The following is an 18,670-nucleotide window of genomic DNA, read 5'->3' as shown; positions in this document are numbered from 1 at the left end:
AAACCCCCCCCCCAAAAAAAAACAAAAAAGAGTCTGGAAAAATGGTTGGCGTGTCCCCCGGAGTGGGGGGCACTGGATTTAACTGGTTAATTTTGTCTCCTCTAAAAGAGGTGTACCCGCGGACCAGTGCCGATTGTGGGTTGACACAGGCGGCATATTGTATTCGCGTGACTGCAATGAGTCATGTTCATGAAGCAACACACAAGAGCTGAGCTTTTTGGTTGGCTCTTGAAGCAAGGCTGTCTCCGCCTATATTTTTTTAAGAGTAGCCATCTTCACTGCCGAGCACCACTGAACATTGCAGACTCCGCCGGGCAGGAAGTTTGTTGACAGTTTCAGGCAAGTTTGTAACAATTTTTGCTTACAGCAGTGACGATCGCTGCCAGTTGTTCTGTCAACGAGTTGCGAGATTGTCTGTTCCGTGTCACTTGCTCGACTATCGGGGTGTGTGTGTGTCTGCCTCTCCAGGAGGAAATTGACACCAGCAATTTCTTCTGGGTGAGTTTCTTAGGGTTGAAACTTTCTGAGCAGCTAGGGGAACGAGCCTCGCCTTGTCTGCTCAAAGATGTTGATCCTGAGCCCACACTCTGAGGATGATGTGTGGTTAATGCCCGGGCCACATCGCTTGGATCAAGCCGGTCCCCATTGCTTCCTCCCTCCCTCCAACCCCTTGTGTAAAATCAGAGAAATTAGCAGCACGGAAAGAGGCCATTTGGCCCATCCATTCCGTGCTACCCGGCCTAATCCCACTTTCCAGCTCTCGGTCCGTAGCCCTGCAGGTTTCGGCACTTCAGAAATGCATATTCAAGTACTTTTTAAATGTGGTGAGGGTTTCTGCCTCTACCATCCTTTCAGGCAGTGAGTTCCAGACCCCCACCACCCTCTGGGTGAAGAAATTTCCCCTCAAATCTCTATAACTCCCCCCAATTACTTTAAATTTATGTCCCCTGGTTGTTGACCCCCCCCCCCTATGCTGAGGGAAACGGGTCCTTCCCCTCCACTCTATCTAGGCCCCTCATAATTTTAGACACTTCAATTACATCTCCCCTCCACCTCCTCTATTCCAGAGAAAACAACCGCTGTCTATCCAATCTTTCCTCATAGTTAAAATTCTCCAGTCCCAGCAACATCCTGGTTCTGCACAAACACCTGTTCCACAATCTCCCACTGAAGCTGTGACACCGGCTGTGTTGGTGACTGTGTGTCGTGATTATGTCTCTGGGTTGCTTTAAGTCCAACGTGTCATTTTGTGCGTGCGTGTGTGTGTGTGTGTGTGTGTGTGTGAATGAATGATCATTTTTGGAAGGTTGCTAGTTGTTGATTCAAATTTTATTTCAGGTAAGTGCAGTTTCGGATAGCACACCTGTCGCCCACAGGTAATGGTTGTCCACCTGCAGTTGCAGGTTCCCCTGTTTGCTCATCTCTGTTTTTTCATTATGCAAAGCGATTGTGATATTTGAGCAATGTCCAGTTATTCTTGAACTAAAATATACTCTCGTCAGGGGAGGGATTCATGAATTCTGATCGCCCTCCAATGTTAACCCCACTTCTCCTCTCTTTCCCCCCCCCCCCCCCTGCCCAGATACTCCCTCACCTGCCAAGTGCATCCAGCATTTACTGCTGTTTTTATTTTGAGATTGCAAGTATCTGCTGTGTTTTGCTTTTTGTTTAATGAATTCTGATAGAAGCCAGGGAGCGAGCGGACAGGAATCCAAGAAATAACTTGCATTTTGATGGCGCCTTTCATGACTTCAGGACATCGCAAAGTGCTTTTACAGCCAGTGAAATACTCTTGACGTGTATTCACTGTTGTAATGTGGGAAACGTGGCAGCCAATTTGTGCACAGCAAGCTCCCACAAACAGCAATCTGATAATGACCAGATAATTAGAGATGTTGGTTGAGTGATTAAATATTGGCCTGAGGACACAGAGAAAAAAAATCCCGTCTTTTGCATCTACTTGATTAGGGCAAATGGGGCCTCCGTTTAACGTCTCATCCGAAAGATGGCACCTCCAACAGTGCGGCGCTCCCTCAGTACTGCACTGGAGTGACGAGCTAAATTTTAGTGCTTAAGTCCCTGGAGTGGGACTTGAACACACAACCTTCTGACCTTGAAGTGAGAGTGCTGCCCACTGAGCCACTGCTGAACCATGTCAGATGATTTTAGGGTGGGGGGGGTCTGTTTCCTCCCTCGCTCCAAATCTGAGAGCTGCTCCTGATGTCTCCCCACCCCCCCACTCTCTCTGTGGTAGTGTCATTGGGCTCTTGGATTGAATCTAGAAAACCCTATGTTTTTATAACTGAATTCCAGTGAACTGCTTCAGTCTAATCATGGTAATTATGATTTAATAATGTATCACTTTTTAATGCAGTAATATAGCTAGAAAGACCTATCTCAGATAAAAGAAAGACTTGCATTTATATAGTGCCTTTATGACCACTGGAAGTCTTCACAGCCAATGAAGTACTTTTGGAGTATAGTCACTGTTGTAAAGTGGGAAACACGGCAGCCAATTTGTGCACAGCAAGCTCCCACAAACAGCAGTGCGGCATGATCTATCGGAAGCTTCAAGGTGGATTTGTGACAAGTGTCATAAACTGCAGTTCAACCAGATAATTCCAGCTTATCTGATACCTTTTTGTTCTTTAATCCTTGTTTATCACACGATTAAAGAAATTGAATTTTATATAGCACCTTTTACAGCCCTGGGATGTTCCAAAGTGCTTTACAGCCACAGCAAGCTCCCACAAATGGCAATGTGATAATGAGCAAGCTATCTCTGTCTCTCTCTCTGGTTGTTTGGACGGAGAATCATATAACCGTTCAATAAGGTGTCCTTGAACTAGTGTGTTCTGTCTGCACTAAGTTCACCCAGACTGTAGAGATGATGAGAGGTCACCAGAAAGAACTCTTGTCCCTCGGCACAAAAATGTCTTCAAAATACAATCGAGTGATTGACGGACTTGTTTCTATAATCTGCGACAGCACAAGTTTAGCTCTGAAACAATGCTTTGTTTCAAAGTAAAATCTCCTTCTGTCTCAGCTGACTGTTAAAAGGCTGGAGTATCCAAGTGACATTGCCGGTGTGCAGGGAGATGACAATGCTTCTTGTGTGATACTTAATTCATCGCCTTAAATGACTCCCGCCAAGGCCCCGGCACTCATGTCCCCTTAGCGTGCGGCGGCTAATATTTTGATGAGGAATAAGAACATAAGAAATCGGAGCAGGATTCGGCCCCTCGAGCCTGCTCCGCCATTCAATAAAATCCTTGCTGATCTTCGACCTCAACTCCACTTTCCTGCACTATCCCCATATCCTGTGATTCCTTTAATATCCAAAAATCTATCGATCTCTGTCTTGAATATACCCAACGACTGAGTCTCCACAGCCCTCTGGGGCAGAGAATTCCAAAGATTCACCACCCTCTGATTGAAGAAATCTCTCCCCATCTCAGTCCTAAATGGCCGACCCCTTATCCTGAGACTGTGACCCCTGGTTCTAGATTCCCCAGCCCGGGGGAAACATCCTCCCTGCATCTACCCTGTCAAGCCCTGTAAGAATTGTGTATGTTTCAATGAGATCACCTCTCATTCTTCTAAACTCCTGAGAATATCGGCCTAGTCTACTCAATGAAAAAATATTTATGCACCTATGAATTTTCTCCCTGGGTTTTGCTGGCAGCAGTGTCCTGTAAATTAAATTAATTCCTCGAGACTCCAGGGCAGTCCTGGGGGCTGGCAATCTCATTGTAACTCCAACACGGCAAGCGAGCGTCGGAGCAGAGGAAACGTTTCAAGGACACCCTCAAAGCCTCCTTGGTAAAGTGCAACATTCCCACCGACACCTGGGAGTCCCTGGCCAAAGACTGCCCTAAGTGGAGGAAGTGCATCCGGGAGGGCGCTGAGCACCTCGAGTCTCGTCGCCGAGAGCATGCAGAAACCAAGCGCAGGCAGCGGAACGAGTGTGCGGCAAACCAGTCCCACCCACCCTTTCCCTCAACCACTGTCTGTCCCACCTGTGACAGAGACTGTAATTCCTGTATTGGACTGTTCAGCCACCTGAGAACTCACCTTTTTAGAGTGGAAGCAAGTCTTCCTCAATTTCGAGGGACTGCCTATGACGATGTAAGGACAGAATCTGTAATGCTATGGCCAACCTTTTAAACTGAACATTCAACAAGCTCAGTGTTATTCCGTTACAGAATGATTGGTGGTTGTAGTGACTGGTTTCATGGCTGGTGCATTTACCCAGGGTCCCAGCGGGACAGACAACTGTTGGCATTGCTTGGCTGCAACTTTATCTGCCCTATCGTACGAGGGAGTTGTGCATGGGCCTGGATATAGCTGTATGAGCCTGTGTCTCAACAGTTTGTGTAAATGTTTAGAACGTGGGGAAAAATCTCTTTTTTTTTTCTTAAAACATTTTAACTCGAAAGCTGCCAAGGAAGCAGCTGTTTCCTAAAGCTCTGGAGCTCCCTCCCTAAACTCCTCCGTGCCTCTCCTTTTTTTTTCAAGACTCTCCTTAAAACTGACCTCTTGAACCAAGCTTTTGGTTGCCTGCCTTAATATCTCCTTATGTGGCTCGGTGTCAAATTTAGTTTGATAACACTCCTGTGAAGCACCTTGGGACGTTTTACGACGGTGAACATCAGCAATAGGAGCAAGCGTCGGCCATTCGGCCCCTCGAGCCTGCTCCGCCATTCAATAAGATCGTGGCTGATCTGATTGGCCACTTCCCTGCCAGCTCCACATAACCCTTCACTCCCTTATCACTCTCAAAATCTGTCTATCTCCACCTTCAAGGCGCTGTCTAAATGCAAGTTGTTCTGAAGTCGGGAAGGCTTAAGGTTCGGAGGAAATCCAACAGCTCTCGCCCCCCCCACCGCCCCAAAAAACAACACGAGTCATTGAAAAGCCCGGTTTGACACCGCACTGATACACTGCAGGGTGTGCAGAAACACTGGGGGCCATTCCACAGACCCTTCACCCCATCCTGGCTTCCGTCCTGCTCCAGGTGCAAGTCTTGCCTTGCCTTGACCCTCGCTCTGCGCTGCGGGTTTAACCGGAGAGGCTTTGTACCGATGCCGTGCCACCGCACCGATGGTGAACTGCCCGGCGGCTGAGGGAACATCTCGGAGTTCCTTTATCCAACCAACGCAAAGTGTTGCAAACAGTGTGGGACTGTGTTCGTGCACTCGCATTCCTCCGCAAAGCTCACTTGTGGTTTAGTCTGCTCTCACTTATCTCAAAGCTGTATTTAAACATGCCAAAAAGCAAATCCAGTGACCCTTTAATCTTCCCTCCTTTCTCTTTCTGTCCATTATCTTCGCCCCTGCATCCCGAATGTGTCTTATCCTTGTTGGGACTGTTCCACAGGGACCCTTCACCCTGTCCAAAGCGCTTGCTTTTCATGGGCTAAACATACAACAACAACAACTTGTATTTATATAGCACCTTTAACATAGTGAAATGTCCCAAGGCGCTTCACAGGAGTATTATGAGACACAAAATTTGACACCGAGCCGCATAAGTAGATATTGGGGCAGGTGAGGTCGGTTTTAAGGAGCGTCTTGAAGGAGGAAAGCAAGGCGGAGAGGTTTAGGGAGGGAGTTCCAGAGCTTGGGGCCCAGGCCATGGAGGGATTTGGAAACGAGGATGAGAATTTTGAAATTGAGGCATTGCTTAACCGGGAGCCAGTGTAGGTCAGCGAGTGCAGGGGTAATGGGTGAGCGGGACTGTGTGCGAATTAGGAGACGGGCAGCCGAATTTTGGATCAACTCTACGTCGGGTGGAATGTGGGAGGCTGACCAGGAGTGCGTTGGAGTAGTTGGTTGAAGGATTGACGGGTGTCTGTGTCGCTGTGCTGTTGCCCTGTCCAATGTCACACAGATAAATAAAATGGCCCAGCTGGGCTGCCTGGCCTGAGGGACCCCTCCAGCTGCTAATTACTCTGTTAAGGACATCAGAATTCAACAACGCACACAGGCGAGCAGGAAAAGGATTGTGATTTGTCAGCCAAGCTGTTTAACCTATCGACATTCACTCGGTATTTGGCTTAAAATCGGCAACAGTACCCAAGGAACCAAACCTGAGCATGTTCGTGCTGCTCCAAGAGGAAGGGGGAGGGCGGCACTTCAACTGTGGGGGCATCACCAGCCACTAGATGATTATGCTTTCTCTCGTCACACACACACACACTTTTTTTTTTCCCCCCGCCCTCGGTCTCTCTTTGTCCGTCCTCGTGTTCTCCTGTCTCTGTCTCTCCCCCTCTCTGTTTCTCTCTACATTTATACATCGGTTTGTACTCAGCAGAGCAGGGGATGCTGCATAGCAATCTGGAGCCCCGGGCACTGGGACCCATTGTGGCCGCGAGCTGAATGGGCACATTCTGGGAGCAGACGTGGGAGCTTTCTCGTGTGTGTGCGTGTGTGTGTGTGTGAGACATTCTGCTGACTGCAGCAACCAGCTGAGCATCACCGGAGGAGGAGGAGGAGGAGGAGGAGGAGGAGGAGGAGGGGCCGACTTTATTTCTCTGTAGAAGTTGGATTTAACTGGAAAGTATCGAGATACAGCAGTTGAAACATTTTGAAACCTGCCCTTGTATGCCTTTGTCTTGGGTGTCTTTGCCCAATTCACCAATGGTGAATTCCTGTTTTGTTCGTCCCTCAACTTCATAGAATTGTACAGGGCCCTGGTGAGACCACACCTGGAGTACTGTGCACAGTTCTGGTCTCCTTTTATCTAAGGAAGGATATACTTGCCTTGGAGTCGGTGCAACGAAGGGTCACCAGACTGATTCCTGGGATGGGGGGATTGTCTATGAGGAGATATTGAGTAGATTAGGCTTACACTCTCTGGCGTTTAGAAGAATGCGAGGTGATCTCATTGAAACATACAAGATTCTGAGGGGGATTGACAGGGTAGATGCTGAGAGGCTGTTTCCCCTGGGCTGGGAAGTCTAGAACCAGGGGTCACAGTCTCAGAATAAGGGGTCAGCCATTTAGGACTGAGATGAGGAGAAATTTCTTCACTCAGAGGGTGGTGAATCTTTGGAATTCTCTGCCCCAGAGGGCTGTGGATGCTTAGTCTTTGTGTATTCAAGACAGAGGTCGATAGATTTTTGGATATTCAGTGAATCAAGGGATATGGAGATCGGGCGGGAAAGTGGAGTTGAGATAGAAGATCAGCCATGATCTCATTGAATGGTGGAGCAGGCTCGAGGGGCCGAATGGCCGACTCCTGCTCCTATTTCTTATGTTCTTTTGTGGTGATGTTGGTGATCACACTCTGAATCTTTTGCCCCCTTTGCCGTACACACTGCAGTCTTGCCCTCGGTACGTGAGGCACTCCATCACACGACGCTGCCTCTCTTGCAGCTATCCTGTTGCTCTTGCACTCTAAGGGAAATGTCGGTAGTTCCTGGCCCAGGAACAAAAACTTCAAGCCTCCACATCAACCTGCCCAGTGGAAGTTGAGTGAAGGGTCAGGGTCAGGGTCAGGGTAGGATACCACGGATTTGGAGAGATGAGGTGAATCGAGGTAGTGGTGAGATGATGGGTTGTAAATCCTGTCAATTGCAGGAGGAAGAGGTGACCAAGTTCCCTATATTGAGGCCAAACATAAATATATGTTACCTATTAAAGTATACAATTGTGAAACCAGATTTGGATTGGCTTCGTGACAAAACGGTGTTTGCTCACGTATTTTTTTTTCCCCCTCCTTTTTTTTTTTGGAAGTTCAATGACCTTCTACCCTGGTGCAAACTTAGCACCCCAAGGGACATGTGTAGAAACATAGAAAATAGGTGCAGGAGGCCATTCGGCCCTTCGAGCCTGCACCTCCATTCAATATGATCATGGCTGATCATGCAACTTCAATACCCCATTCCTGCTTTCTCTCCATCCCCCTTGATCCCTTTAGCCGTAAGGGCCACATCTAACTCCCTTTTGAATATATTTAACGAACTGGCCTCAACAACCTTCAGTGGTAGAGAATTCCACATGCTCACATAGGTTAACAACTCTGAGTGAAGAAGTTTCTCCTCATCTCGGTCCTAAATGGCTTACCCCTTATCCTTAGACTGTGACCCCTGGTTCTGGACTTCCCCAACATCAGGAACATTCTTCCTGCATCTAATCTGTCCAGTCCCATCAGAATTTTATGTTTCTATGAGATCCCTCTCATTCTTCTAAACTCCAGTGTATATAAGCCTAGTCGATCCAGTCTCTCCTCATATGTCAGTCCCGCCATCCCAGGAATTAGTCTGGTGAACCTTCGCTGCACTCCCTCAATAGCAAGAACGTCCTTCCTCCGATTTAAGAGACCAAAACTGTTACACAATATTCCAGGTGTGGCCTCACCAAGCTGGGGTTGCTCTCCTTGGAGCAGAGAAGGTTAAGCAGAGGTTTGATAGCGGTGTTCAAAATCATTAAAGGGTTTTGATAAGGAGATACTGTTCCCTGTGGTGGGAGGGTCAGTAACCAGAGGGACACAGATTTGATAATTGGCAAGATAGGGAGATGAGAATTTTTATTACGCAGCGAGTTATGATCTGGAACGCGCTGCCTGAAAGGGCGGTGGGAACAGATTGAATAGAAACTTTCAAACCGGAACTGGATAAGTACTTGACAAGAAAAAATTTGCAGCACTACAGGTAAAGAGCAGGTGACGTGGGACTAATTGGACAGCTCTTTCAGAAGTCGTTCGGGACGTGGTGGGCCGAATGGCCCCCTGCACTGTCTTCAAACAATGCAATTTTTTTTTCCCCCCACACATTAACAGAGTAAACGTAATTCCACAGCAATGCGTGTGAGAGACTGCAGGCCACACAGCCTTACAACTTGCCATTCCTGCTGTGGCCCTGATGCCCCATGATGCTGTATCGCAGGAGCCGAGGTCACATTGTGCTCCTGCGATACAGCATCATGGGACAGTCCCTGGTGTTCTGACCATGACTTTCCATCCTAAAGCCTTCACTGTGATATCCAACTGTCGTTACACATTTCTAGTTAACCGCCATTCCTAGTTAATGTTCCCTTGCATAGATTTGACTGGAACACGTGCTGAAATATTTTCAGGGCGGTAGTTGGGTGCTGGGCTCCTCCGACCTTTGAGCGGCCAGTCACAGGCCAGGGCGAGGAATCTGGTCATGCATTGCGTGATGCAGGATCGCTGCATCTTCAACACTCCACAAGTGGAAACGGCAACTACTGTTTGCGAGAGAGACTTTGAAGACTTGTGCATTTAAACCGCGCCGTTCGCAACCTCGGGACACCCCAGAGCGCTTTACACCCAATGATGTACTTGTTGAGGCGTTGTAATGTAGGAAACGCGGCAGCCAATTTGCGCACAGCAAGCTCCCACACACAGCAATGTGATAATGACCCAGATGATCTGTTTGTGGTCATTGGCCAGGACACCGGGGAGAACGCCCCTGCTCTTCTTCCAAATAGTGCCATGGGATATTTAACGTCCAACTGAGCAGGCAGATGGAGCGTCGGTTTAATATCTCATCCGAAAGATGGCCCCTCCGACAGCGCGGCACTCCCGCAGCACTGCCCCTCCGACAGGCGAGAGTGCTGCCCACTGAGCCACGGCTGACACTTGGATAGAAGCTTCTGAAAGGTGCGGATTGGTTACTGGGATGGACGCTGTGAGCAGGGATGCTGATTAACTGACGAGGTCACATTGTGCTCCTGCGATACAGCATCATGGGACAGTCCCTGGTGTTCTGATGATCACATTCCATCCTAAAGCCTTCGCTGTGACATCCAACTGTCGTTCCACATTTATCGTTAACTCCCATTCCTAGCTAATGGTCCCTTGCATAGATTTAAAAGTACCCGCTTTATCCAAACTCGTCTCTTCCGTAAACCTCACCAGCTATTTTTTTTTCTTCTCCCAGCAGATTCAACCTTCTCCAAGTGACCAGGATTCATTCTGTTACCATGGCAGCCGTAAGTACTCTGTTGCTCCGTGACCACCCCTCCCCGGCCCCACCCCCCACCCCCTCCCATCTTTCCAGGCTTGCTGGTGAAATAAACTAGATTGACCGGGATCAATGGAGAATGTCAAGGGTTTCATCGACTCGCTTTCTCCCTGGTTAAACTGTAATCGCTTGTTTGGCGTGTTGTAAAATGTTATCGGCAGAAAAATCCATTGTTCAAACACTCTGCGAGTCGGTGAGCGGCTCCAGCTGGCGCTGACGTTTATTGATCAAGCGCGCTTCTGCATGTTCAGGGGCGGGGATCAATGAGCCACAACTAATTGTGTGTCGGTGACCGGGTGCCGAAGCTGGAGTATTGAAGTTCAACCAGGCTTTTAGAGGGGATTACAGCACTAATCGACCCTTGTGGTTTCACAGCTTTACGAAGGAAAAGTGATTCCTTTTTGAAAGCATTTGTTGCTTGGGCCGTGAAGCTTGCTCTTCACATCGCCCCGCAGTCCGGGGTCACGCACGCACGCACAGTCCGGGGTCACGCACGCACGCACAGTCCGGGGTCACGCACGCACGCACAGTCCGGGGTCACGCACGCACGCACAGTCCGGGGTCACACACGCACGCACGCACAGTCCGGGGTCACGCACGCACAGTCCGGGGTCACACACGCACAGTCCGGGGTCACGCACGCACGCAGTCCGGGGCCTTCAAACCGTTTGCCTTGTGTTTCTTAAAAGAAATGCTTGCATTTCTATAGCGCCTTTCACGACCACCAGACGTCCCAAAGCGCTTTACAGCCAATGAAGTAATTTTGAAGTGTAATCACTGTTGTAATGTGGGAAACGCACAGCAAGCTCCCACAAACAGCAATGTGGTCATGACCAGATAATCTAGTGTGTTTTTTTTATATAATGTTGATTGAGGGATAAATATTGGCTAGGGAGAACTCCCCTGCTCTTCTTCAAAATAGTGCCATGGGATCTTTTACGTCCACCTGAGAGGGCAGACGGGACCTCAGATTAATGTCTCATCCAAAAGGCCGCCCCTCCGACAGTGCGGCGCTCCCTCAGCGCTGCCCCTCCGACAGTGCGGCGCTCCCTCAACGCTGCCCCTGCGACAGTGTGGGGCTCCCTCAGTACTGCACTGGGAGTGTCGGCCTGGATTTTGGCTGCAAGCTTTGTACAATCCGTGTGCTGCCGCTTCTGGAGTCGTTCTAGTTTGGTTCAGATCCAGCTGGACTCCGCGAGCTGAGAGCCCGGCTCGACTCTGGATTGCCACCACGAGGCCTGTAGACCCAATGTCGTGTCCGACCTGATTTACAAAGAGCTTGCGTGTGTGCGCGTGCACAACTGTACTCAATCCCTCCACTGCAAACTGTGAGGCAAAATTGAAGGAAGCGAGACTTGATAGCTGCTCGTTAACTGATTCCAGCCCGGTTTATAGACCTGCTATTTTTATTGTTGAAAAGTGAATCTGATTCGTATTGAATCCGAAAAATGACTGACGTAATATAGGGATGTGCTTTGAGTACAGCACAGTTTTAAAATTCTAGTCACTGATTCACGTACACTTCTCAGCCCAATCTTTTCCCATCAGCCTACACACGAGTGAGAGGTGATCTCATTGAAACATAAAGGATTCTGAGGGTGATTTTGACGATGTAGATTCCCAAAAGCTGTTTCCTCTGGCTGGGGGAGTCCAGATCCAGGGGGTCACAGTCTCAGAATAAGGGGTCGGCCATTTAGGACGGAGATGGGGAGAAACTTCTTCACTCAGAGGGTGGTGAATCTTTGGAATTCTCTGCCCCAGAGGGCTGTGGAGGCTCAGTCGTTGAGTATATTCAAGACAGAGTTGAATGACCGACTCCTAGTCCTTATGTTGCCCCTTGCACCTTGTGTGTCTCTGAAAGCAAAACTTTGGCCCGATGCAGGCTGGTCAAGTGGCTGCTCTTCATGTGTGGCTGGTTATTTGACCCGGTGAGGCATCGCTGAATCTGATTCTGTCTATGCGTTCAATTCCGGGAGGGGTGGGGGGGGGGGGTGGATAGATAATGTGATCCGGAGCAGGAGTCCCCCTGGCCCACTTAACATTTTGCCAGCCCAGTGATGCCTGTGCTGCGCAGGCAAAAGTGGCAGGGACCTGGGACAGAGTCACGGATCGGGTTAACTGTTGGGCAGTGCTTGCTTGCTTCCCAGCCTTGCCCAGGTGGAGAGGAGCTGATTGGCTTTGACGCGAGTCGGGGAGCTGAGGAATGAAATTCCCTCCAGCTTCAGGCAGTGAAGAAATAGTTTATTTAATAGCATTACCTTGAGCGCCTGAAAGACGATAGTGTGTCGATAGGCATGGGACTGAGATTTCTGAAGTGCCATGTTTCATATATTGTATAATCTGATCGCTCTGCTTTACTGTAGTGTGTGGACAGGTTAGATTCCTATCTATTCATGAGCCTGATAAATGACTCTTGTTAAACAACTGTCACATGTGGCTTGTATCTGCCTCCCCATTAGGGATGCCTTCCTTGACTGCACATCAGCCTGTGACCTGTTCAATACCTGTCTGTTCTCTGGGTGCAATGTCGCACTTCGAGTGTCAGCTGTGGCTCAGTGGGCAGCACACCCACCTCGAAGGTTGTGGGTTCAAGTCCCACTCTAGGGACCTGAACACGCAAATCTAGGCTGATGCTCCAGTGAAGTACTGAGGGAGTGCCGCACTGTCGGAGGTGCCGTCTTTCGGATGAGATGTTAAACCGAGGCCCCGTCTGCGCTCTCAGGTGGAGGTGGAGGTGAAAGATCTATTTCGAAGAGCGGGGGGAGCGATCCCCGGTGTCCTCGGGACAATATTTATCCCTCAATTAACATAAGAAAACAGATGACATTGCTGTTTGTGCGCAATTTGGCTGCCGTGTTTCCCACATTACAACAGTGACTACACTCCAAAAGTACTTCATTGGACATAAAGCGCTTTGGGACATCCAGTGGTCATGAAAGGCGCTATATAAGTGCAAGTCTTTCCTTTTTTTTAACCAACATCTAAAACAGAATAACTGATCCCACAAACAGCAATGTGATAATAACCAGATAATCTGTTTGTTATGTTGATTTGAGGGATAAATATTGGCCCCGGGACATCTCCCCTGCTCTTCTTCGAAATAGTGCCATGGGATCTTTTACGTTTACCTGAGCGGGCAGACGGGGCCTCGCTATAACGTCTCATCCGAAAGACTGCCCCTCCGACAGTGTGGCGCTGCCCCTCCGACAGTGCGGCGCTCCCTCGGCGCTGCCCCTCCGACAGTGCGGCGCTCCCTCGGCGCTGCCCCTCCGACAGTGCGCCGCTCCCTCAGCCTAGATTTTTTTTGTGCTCCAGTCCCTGGAGTGGGGCTTGAACCCACAACCTTCTGACTCCGAGGTGAGAGAGTGCTGCCCACTGAGCCACGGCTGACACTGTGTGTGGAGGAATCTGTGACTGCGTGTACATGGTGTTGCGCTTCTCCTGAAGACAACGATGGGAATTCTAAAACTAGATTGCCCAACTGCGAAGAGGGAAAAAAAAAAAAAACTTGTTCAGAACAGCTTGTGGAAACCAGGATGGGTTTTTGAAACTGTCCAGGGAGTTGAGGTGGAGTTGAATTTCTGCTGCATTCATCAGCAAACAAATGTTTTTTGTGTTGCTGAGAATTTCCTGCTTGCAGCTTGAGTGTCAGGTGACCCAGACAAGGCCTTGGCGCTGAGAATGTTTCCCGGTGTAAATGGGGCCGGGCACCAGTTGGTGTGTGCGCGCGCCTCTGCCTCCTGGTGGCGGGTTCCTGTGTTTCCTGCGCTGGGCAGCTTAATGATCAGGACCAGTCGGCGGGATCCCACTGCCCATCACTTTGGAGCTAGGAGTTTGGGTGAAGGAGGTTGTGTGCGATTTTACAGCACTCCCAGCATTAACAACATGATTTTATTTAAGGTGTTTGGTAGTAAAATCCTTTACTGCTCAGACACTCGATAGAAAGTCCACGGACAGTCGCTGTTTTACCCGTGTGACTTGTCGTGTGCCTGTGGTGTTGGTAACCTGATACCGACCTGACCTGGGGCAGTGTCTGAGAGCAGTCGCTCTGCGAAGGTTGAATTTCTGCACCGTCGGTGTATCTGCCATCTCGGGCAGGCGAGAGCTGAGATTCACTTTATTCCCCAGGACCTTTGCTTGTTTGGTGCAAAAGGGTATTGGATTCGATGGCCGTCCGCTCCCCTCGAACATCTGATTTGTCTTTCAGCTCATTGGCATCTCGTGCTGAGCAGCAGCTCTCTGGCGATTTGAGAGGCGCACACACTCGCTCGCTCACACACACACAGTCTCCACTGCCCCACCCCCCCCCCACCGCCAAACCATCCACATAGGCGGTCCCTCATATCGAGGATGACTTGCTTCCACGCCAAAAAGGGATGAGTTCACGGGTGTTTCAATGAAGGGCCTGATATTCCAGGTCCTGAACTACATCCTGAAGGGTGGAAGAGCCTGTGCGTGGATTTTTTTAACGTGGGGTGGCCGTTGCACACCAGCCCCCACACGGGCTTGACCGAGCTAGGTCTTGGTCCAGTGGCAAAGGTTAACCAAGACGACTGGAGACCTGCTCTGCTGCACAGACCAAGTGTGCGTACACACTTTCCTCCTCCTCCTCCTCCCCCGCCAACCCCCCCCCCCCCCACACACACACAAGCACGTAGTTCCCCCGCCATACGCATGCGCGCACAGTCATGCACGCTCTTGCTCACACACACACACACACACACACACACACACACTCGGGCTCACTCGCTCACTCTCTCTCACACACGCCTCCATAGTTGGACTGTGGATCACGTTCCGCTGTTGGGTAGCGGTGCTTGGCAGGCCTCCTTCTGTTTCTCGATTTGAAAGCGGCCCAGGATGAATGCTCGGCGTTTGGACTAAAGCTGGGAGGTGGGTTGGTGGGGGGGAGGAGGAGGGGGGGGGGGGGGGATCACGCAGCACTTTACATGGTACATTATGGGGGGAGGGAGGAGCTTTATCACGTGGCAACATCTCGCCAGGCATTTGATTATTGCTCTGAATGAAGGAGGATGCGATTGTCGATCAGAGTAATGTTGCTTTCCCTCATTCGCTCCCTTCCCTCCCGGGTGAAACGCGGTGTAAAATGTCACGGGGTGGGGGCGGAGCCTGAGGTCACGGGGTGGGGGCGGAGCCTGAGATCACGGGGCGGAGCCTGATCCCTGCTGCAGGCCTGATGCATATATGGCTGTGATTATGGGCCCCACCACCTTTGAAATTGGACACCTAAAAAAAAAAAGTCACATGCCAGCATTTATATCGCATGCCTAACACATTCCCAGCGCCTCACGCTGTTGGTGTTGATCTTTGAATGCCGTGGTTATTTTTCCAGCAAGCCCAGCAATGGAATGAATGACTTGTCCACCTATTACTGGCACTGTGCAGAGAAGAATGTTGGTCAGGATACCGAGGGAACTCCCTGCTCTTCAAAGAGTGCCATCTGATCTTTATATGTTCCCTTGGAACAGGCAGATGGGGGGCTCCCCGAAGCTCCCGTGCTGCACTGGACACCATCCATCAGCGTCAATATTGATCGCTGGGCCTGGTCGGGTACGTGAACCACAGACCCCTGACTCATCAATGCTACCAACTGAGCAAATGTTCCAACCAGTGAGGTTTCTACTCTGCTGGAGTGGTATCGGAATGCAAGCTCTCGTTTATCATTTTTTTTAAATTCATTCCTGGGATGTGGGCGTCGCTGGCAAGGCCGGCATTTATTGCCCATCCCTAATTGCCCCTTGAGAAGGTGGTGGTGAGCCGCCGCCTTGAACCGCTGCAGTCCGTGTGGTGAAGGTGCTCCCACAGTGCTGTTAGGGGGCAAGTTCCAGGATTGTAACCCAGCGACGCTGAAGGAACGGCCGATATATTTCCAAGTCAGGATGGTGTGTGACTCTGTGGTGTTCCTGTGCGCTTGCTGCCCTTGTCCTTCTAGGTGGTGGAGGTGCTGGACAGATTAGACATGTGGATTGGTCCCTCTTGGAGAAGAGAAGGTTATGGGGCGATTTAATGGAGCTGCTCCCAATGAAGGGGTTTCGAAGGAGTAGATAACGGCAAAACTGTTTCCAGTGGCAGGAGGGTCGGTAATCAGAGGACATGGATTTAAGAGAATTGGCTAAAAAGCCAGTGGTTTTTTAATGCAGCGAGTTCCTGTGTTGCAGGAGGGTGGTGGAAGCAGATCCAACAGTAACTTTCCAAATAAAATGGGATCGCCACTTAAACAGGAGAAGTTTGCAGGGTGATGTGGGAAGAGCAGGGAACTGGGACTAATTGGCCGTGCTCTTTCCAATGATTCTCTGATTAATGTAGAAAACACCTTCTGCAGAAACACATTGAGCTTAAACAGGATAACCGGTGTTGTGTTGCATCGTAACTGGCAATTTACTTGTTACTGATGCTGATGGGTTAAACAATCTTCACAGGAATTGGCACGCTTATAATTTCAAGCACTTGCTGCGTTGCTGATCATTTATCTCCCCAGCCAAACTGCTGTAGAAATAACTGAGAGTTTATTATTCTAGGAAGGGTTTGTCAAAAGCAGAACTTTTCACAACCACCGGACATCCCAAAGTGCTTTACAGCCAATGAAGTACTTTTCGAAGTGTAGTCACTGTTGTAATGTGGGTAACGCGGCAGCCAATTTGCGCACAGCAAGCTCCCATACACAGCAATATGATAATGACCAGATCCATCTGTTTTGTTATGTTGATTTGGGGGATAAATATAGGCCCCAGGACATTCATTGGGGAGAAGTCTCTGTGTCTCTCTGTGTCTGTGTCTCTGCTGAATGGGAAAGAGAGCAAATGCCGTGAAGGTGTCTTGCAGCATCAAAAACATTACTGTGGGACATGTTTTGTTTCCTGCACGCAGAAAGGTGAAGCTTGCATTAATGTAATGGGTCGGGTGCGATATCGGACCCCAATGACTCTCTTGGTTTTTATTTTGGGCATGAAGGTTGAGACCCTGGGCGCGGGGCACAAACCAGGTGAGCTAGAGCAGGACAGACCAGTTGGGTCCGGACAGAATTACAGGCCACTCCAAGGCTGGTATGAATGAGGAAATCATTTTGTTTTAATGACCTTGATGGGACATTTTTCCTTTTTTTTTTTAACAGCTTGGACAGCGAGGCACAGTCAGAGAATTCTCTGGATTCAATCCCCAGGAAGATGCTGCCAAACTAAGAAAGGCGATGAAGGGGTTTGGTACGTAACATAGCAAGTTTTAGTTGCTGCAACAGTAGAGCACATATCCGCAGCATAATTATGACTGCCTATTTCCACCTCTAACATCGTCGTCTCCACCCCCCACCCCCCACCTCAGCTCATCCGTTGCTGAAGCCCTCATCAATGCCTTTGTTACCTCGAGACTTGATTATTCCAACGCACTCCTGGCTGGCCTCCCGCATTCTAAACCAGAGGTGATCCAAAACTCAGCTGCCCCGTGTCCTAACTCGCACCAAGTCCCGCTCACCCATCACCCCCTGTGCTCGCTGACCTACATTGGCCCCCGGTTAAGCAACACCTCAATTTCAAAATTCTCCTCCTTGTTTACAAATCCCTCCATGGCCTCGCCCCTCCCTATCTCTGTAATCTCCTCCAGCCCCACAACCCCCGAGATGTCTGCGCTCTTCTAATTCTGCCCTCGTGAGCATCCCTGATTATAATCGCTCCAATCTGTTTTGTTATGTTGGTTGAGGGATAAATATTGGCCCCAGGACACCGGGGATAACTCCCCTGCTCTTCTTCGAAATAGTGCCATGGGGTCTTTTACGTCCACCTGAGAGGGGCCTCGGTTTAACGTCTCATGCGAAAGACGGCAGCTCCGAAAGTGCGGCGCTCCCCCAGCACTGCCCCTCTGACAGTGCGGCACTCCCCCAGCACAGCACTGGGAGTGTCAGTCTCGATGTGCTCCAGTCCCTGGAGTGGGACTTGAACCCACACCCTTCTGACTCCGAGGCGAATAGTATATTAAAGGGGAGGCTAGATATGAATACATTTAAGGGGAGGCTAGATATGAATAGAAGGATATGTTGATGGGGTGAGATGAAGAGGGGTGGGAGGAAGCTCGTGTGGAGCATAAACACCGGCACGGAGCGGTGGGGCCGAATGAGATTCAATTGGGTGATGGAACCTGTGATCTGCTGGCCTGCTGTGTGGTGCCATCAACAACTGAAGCCCTTTGGGAAGTTTACAGACTAACTGCAATCTTCAGTTCCGAACACAGGATTTAATTTGATGCTTTTGAGACTGGTAAATTGAAGGTTACTCTTACAATTCTTCTGCTGCGGTGCAGGTACTGACGAGGATGCTATCATCGAGGTGCTGGCCAAACGAACCATCGCCCAGAGGCAGCAGATTAAGCTGGACTACAAGACCGCCTTTGGCAGGGTACGTGTGCCTATCCTGCACCGCGCTCTTTGTCGGTGACCCAGGCGTGCGCCGTTCAGAAGCTCCGGCGAAACGTGCCGTCAGCTGATCCGTCCCAACTTGCTGGGGCCGGGGAAACTGGTTTGTTGGATTCAATGCATTCCAATGTGGGAGTGACGGAGAGTCGATCTCCACCCGTGCACCGGTCTCACCCGTGCGGGGAATCATTGAGACCATCCTCCTGCTCTCCCAGCTGGGCTTGCCGAGAGAAGGCAAGTGGAGTTATCTGAGCGAG

The 18,670-nt window shown here is 49.9% G+C and overlaps 1 protein-coding gene across 1 annotated transcript in view; it reads left to right on the top strand.

Moving 5' to 3' along the window:
- The first annotated feature begins 236 nt into the window (after positions 1-236).
- LOC139235047 (annexin A4-like) overlaps positions 237-18,670 on the top strand; it is a 48,469-nt gene continuing 30,035 nt past the window's right edge. Inside the window, exons 1-4 of the mRNA XM_070866164.1 lie at positions 237-339; positions 9,911-9,959; positions 17,124-17,211; positions 18,302-18,400. Of these exons, the coding sequence (XP_070722265.1) occupies positions 9,951-9,959; positions 17,124-17,211; positions 18,302-18,400 (196 nt within the window). The 5' untranslated portion in view covers positions 237-339; positions 9,911-9,950. The remainder of the gene's footprint in view (positions 340-9,910; positions 9,960-17,123; positions 17,212-18,301; positions 18,401-18,670) is intronic.

This window comes from Pristiophorus japonicus, chromosome 22 (assembly GCF_044704955.1).
Source record: "Pristiophorus japonicus isolate sPriJap1 chromosome 22, sPriJap1.hap1, whole genome shotgun sequence".
Classification (NCBI taxonomy): Eukaryota; Metazoa; Chordata; class Chondrichthyes; family Pristiophoridae; genus Pristiophorus; species Pristiophorus japonicus.
This window is presented reverse-complemented; position numbering and strand designations above follow the sequence as displayed.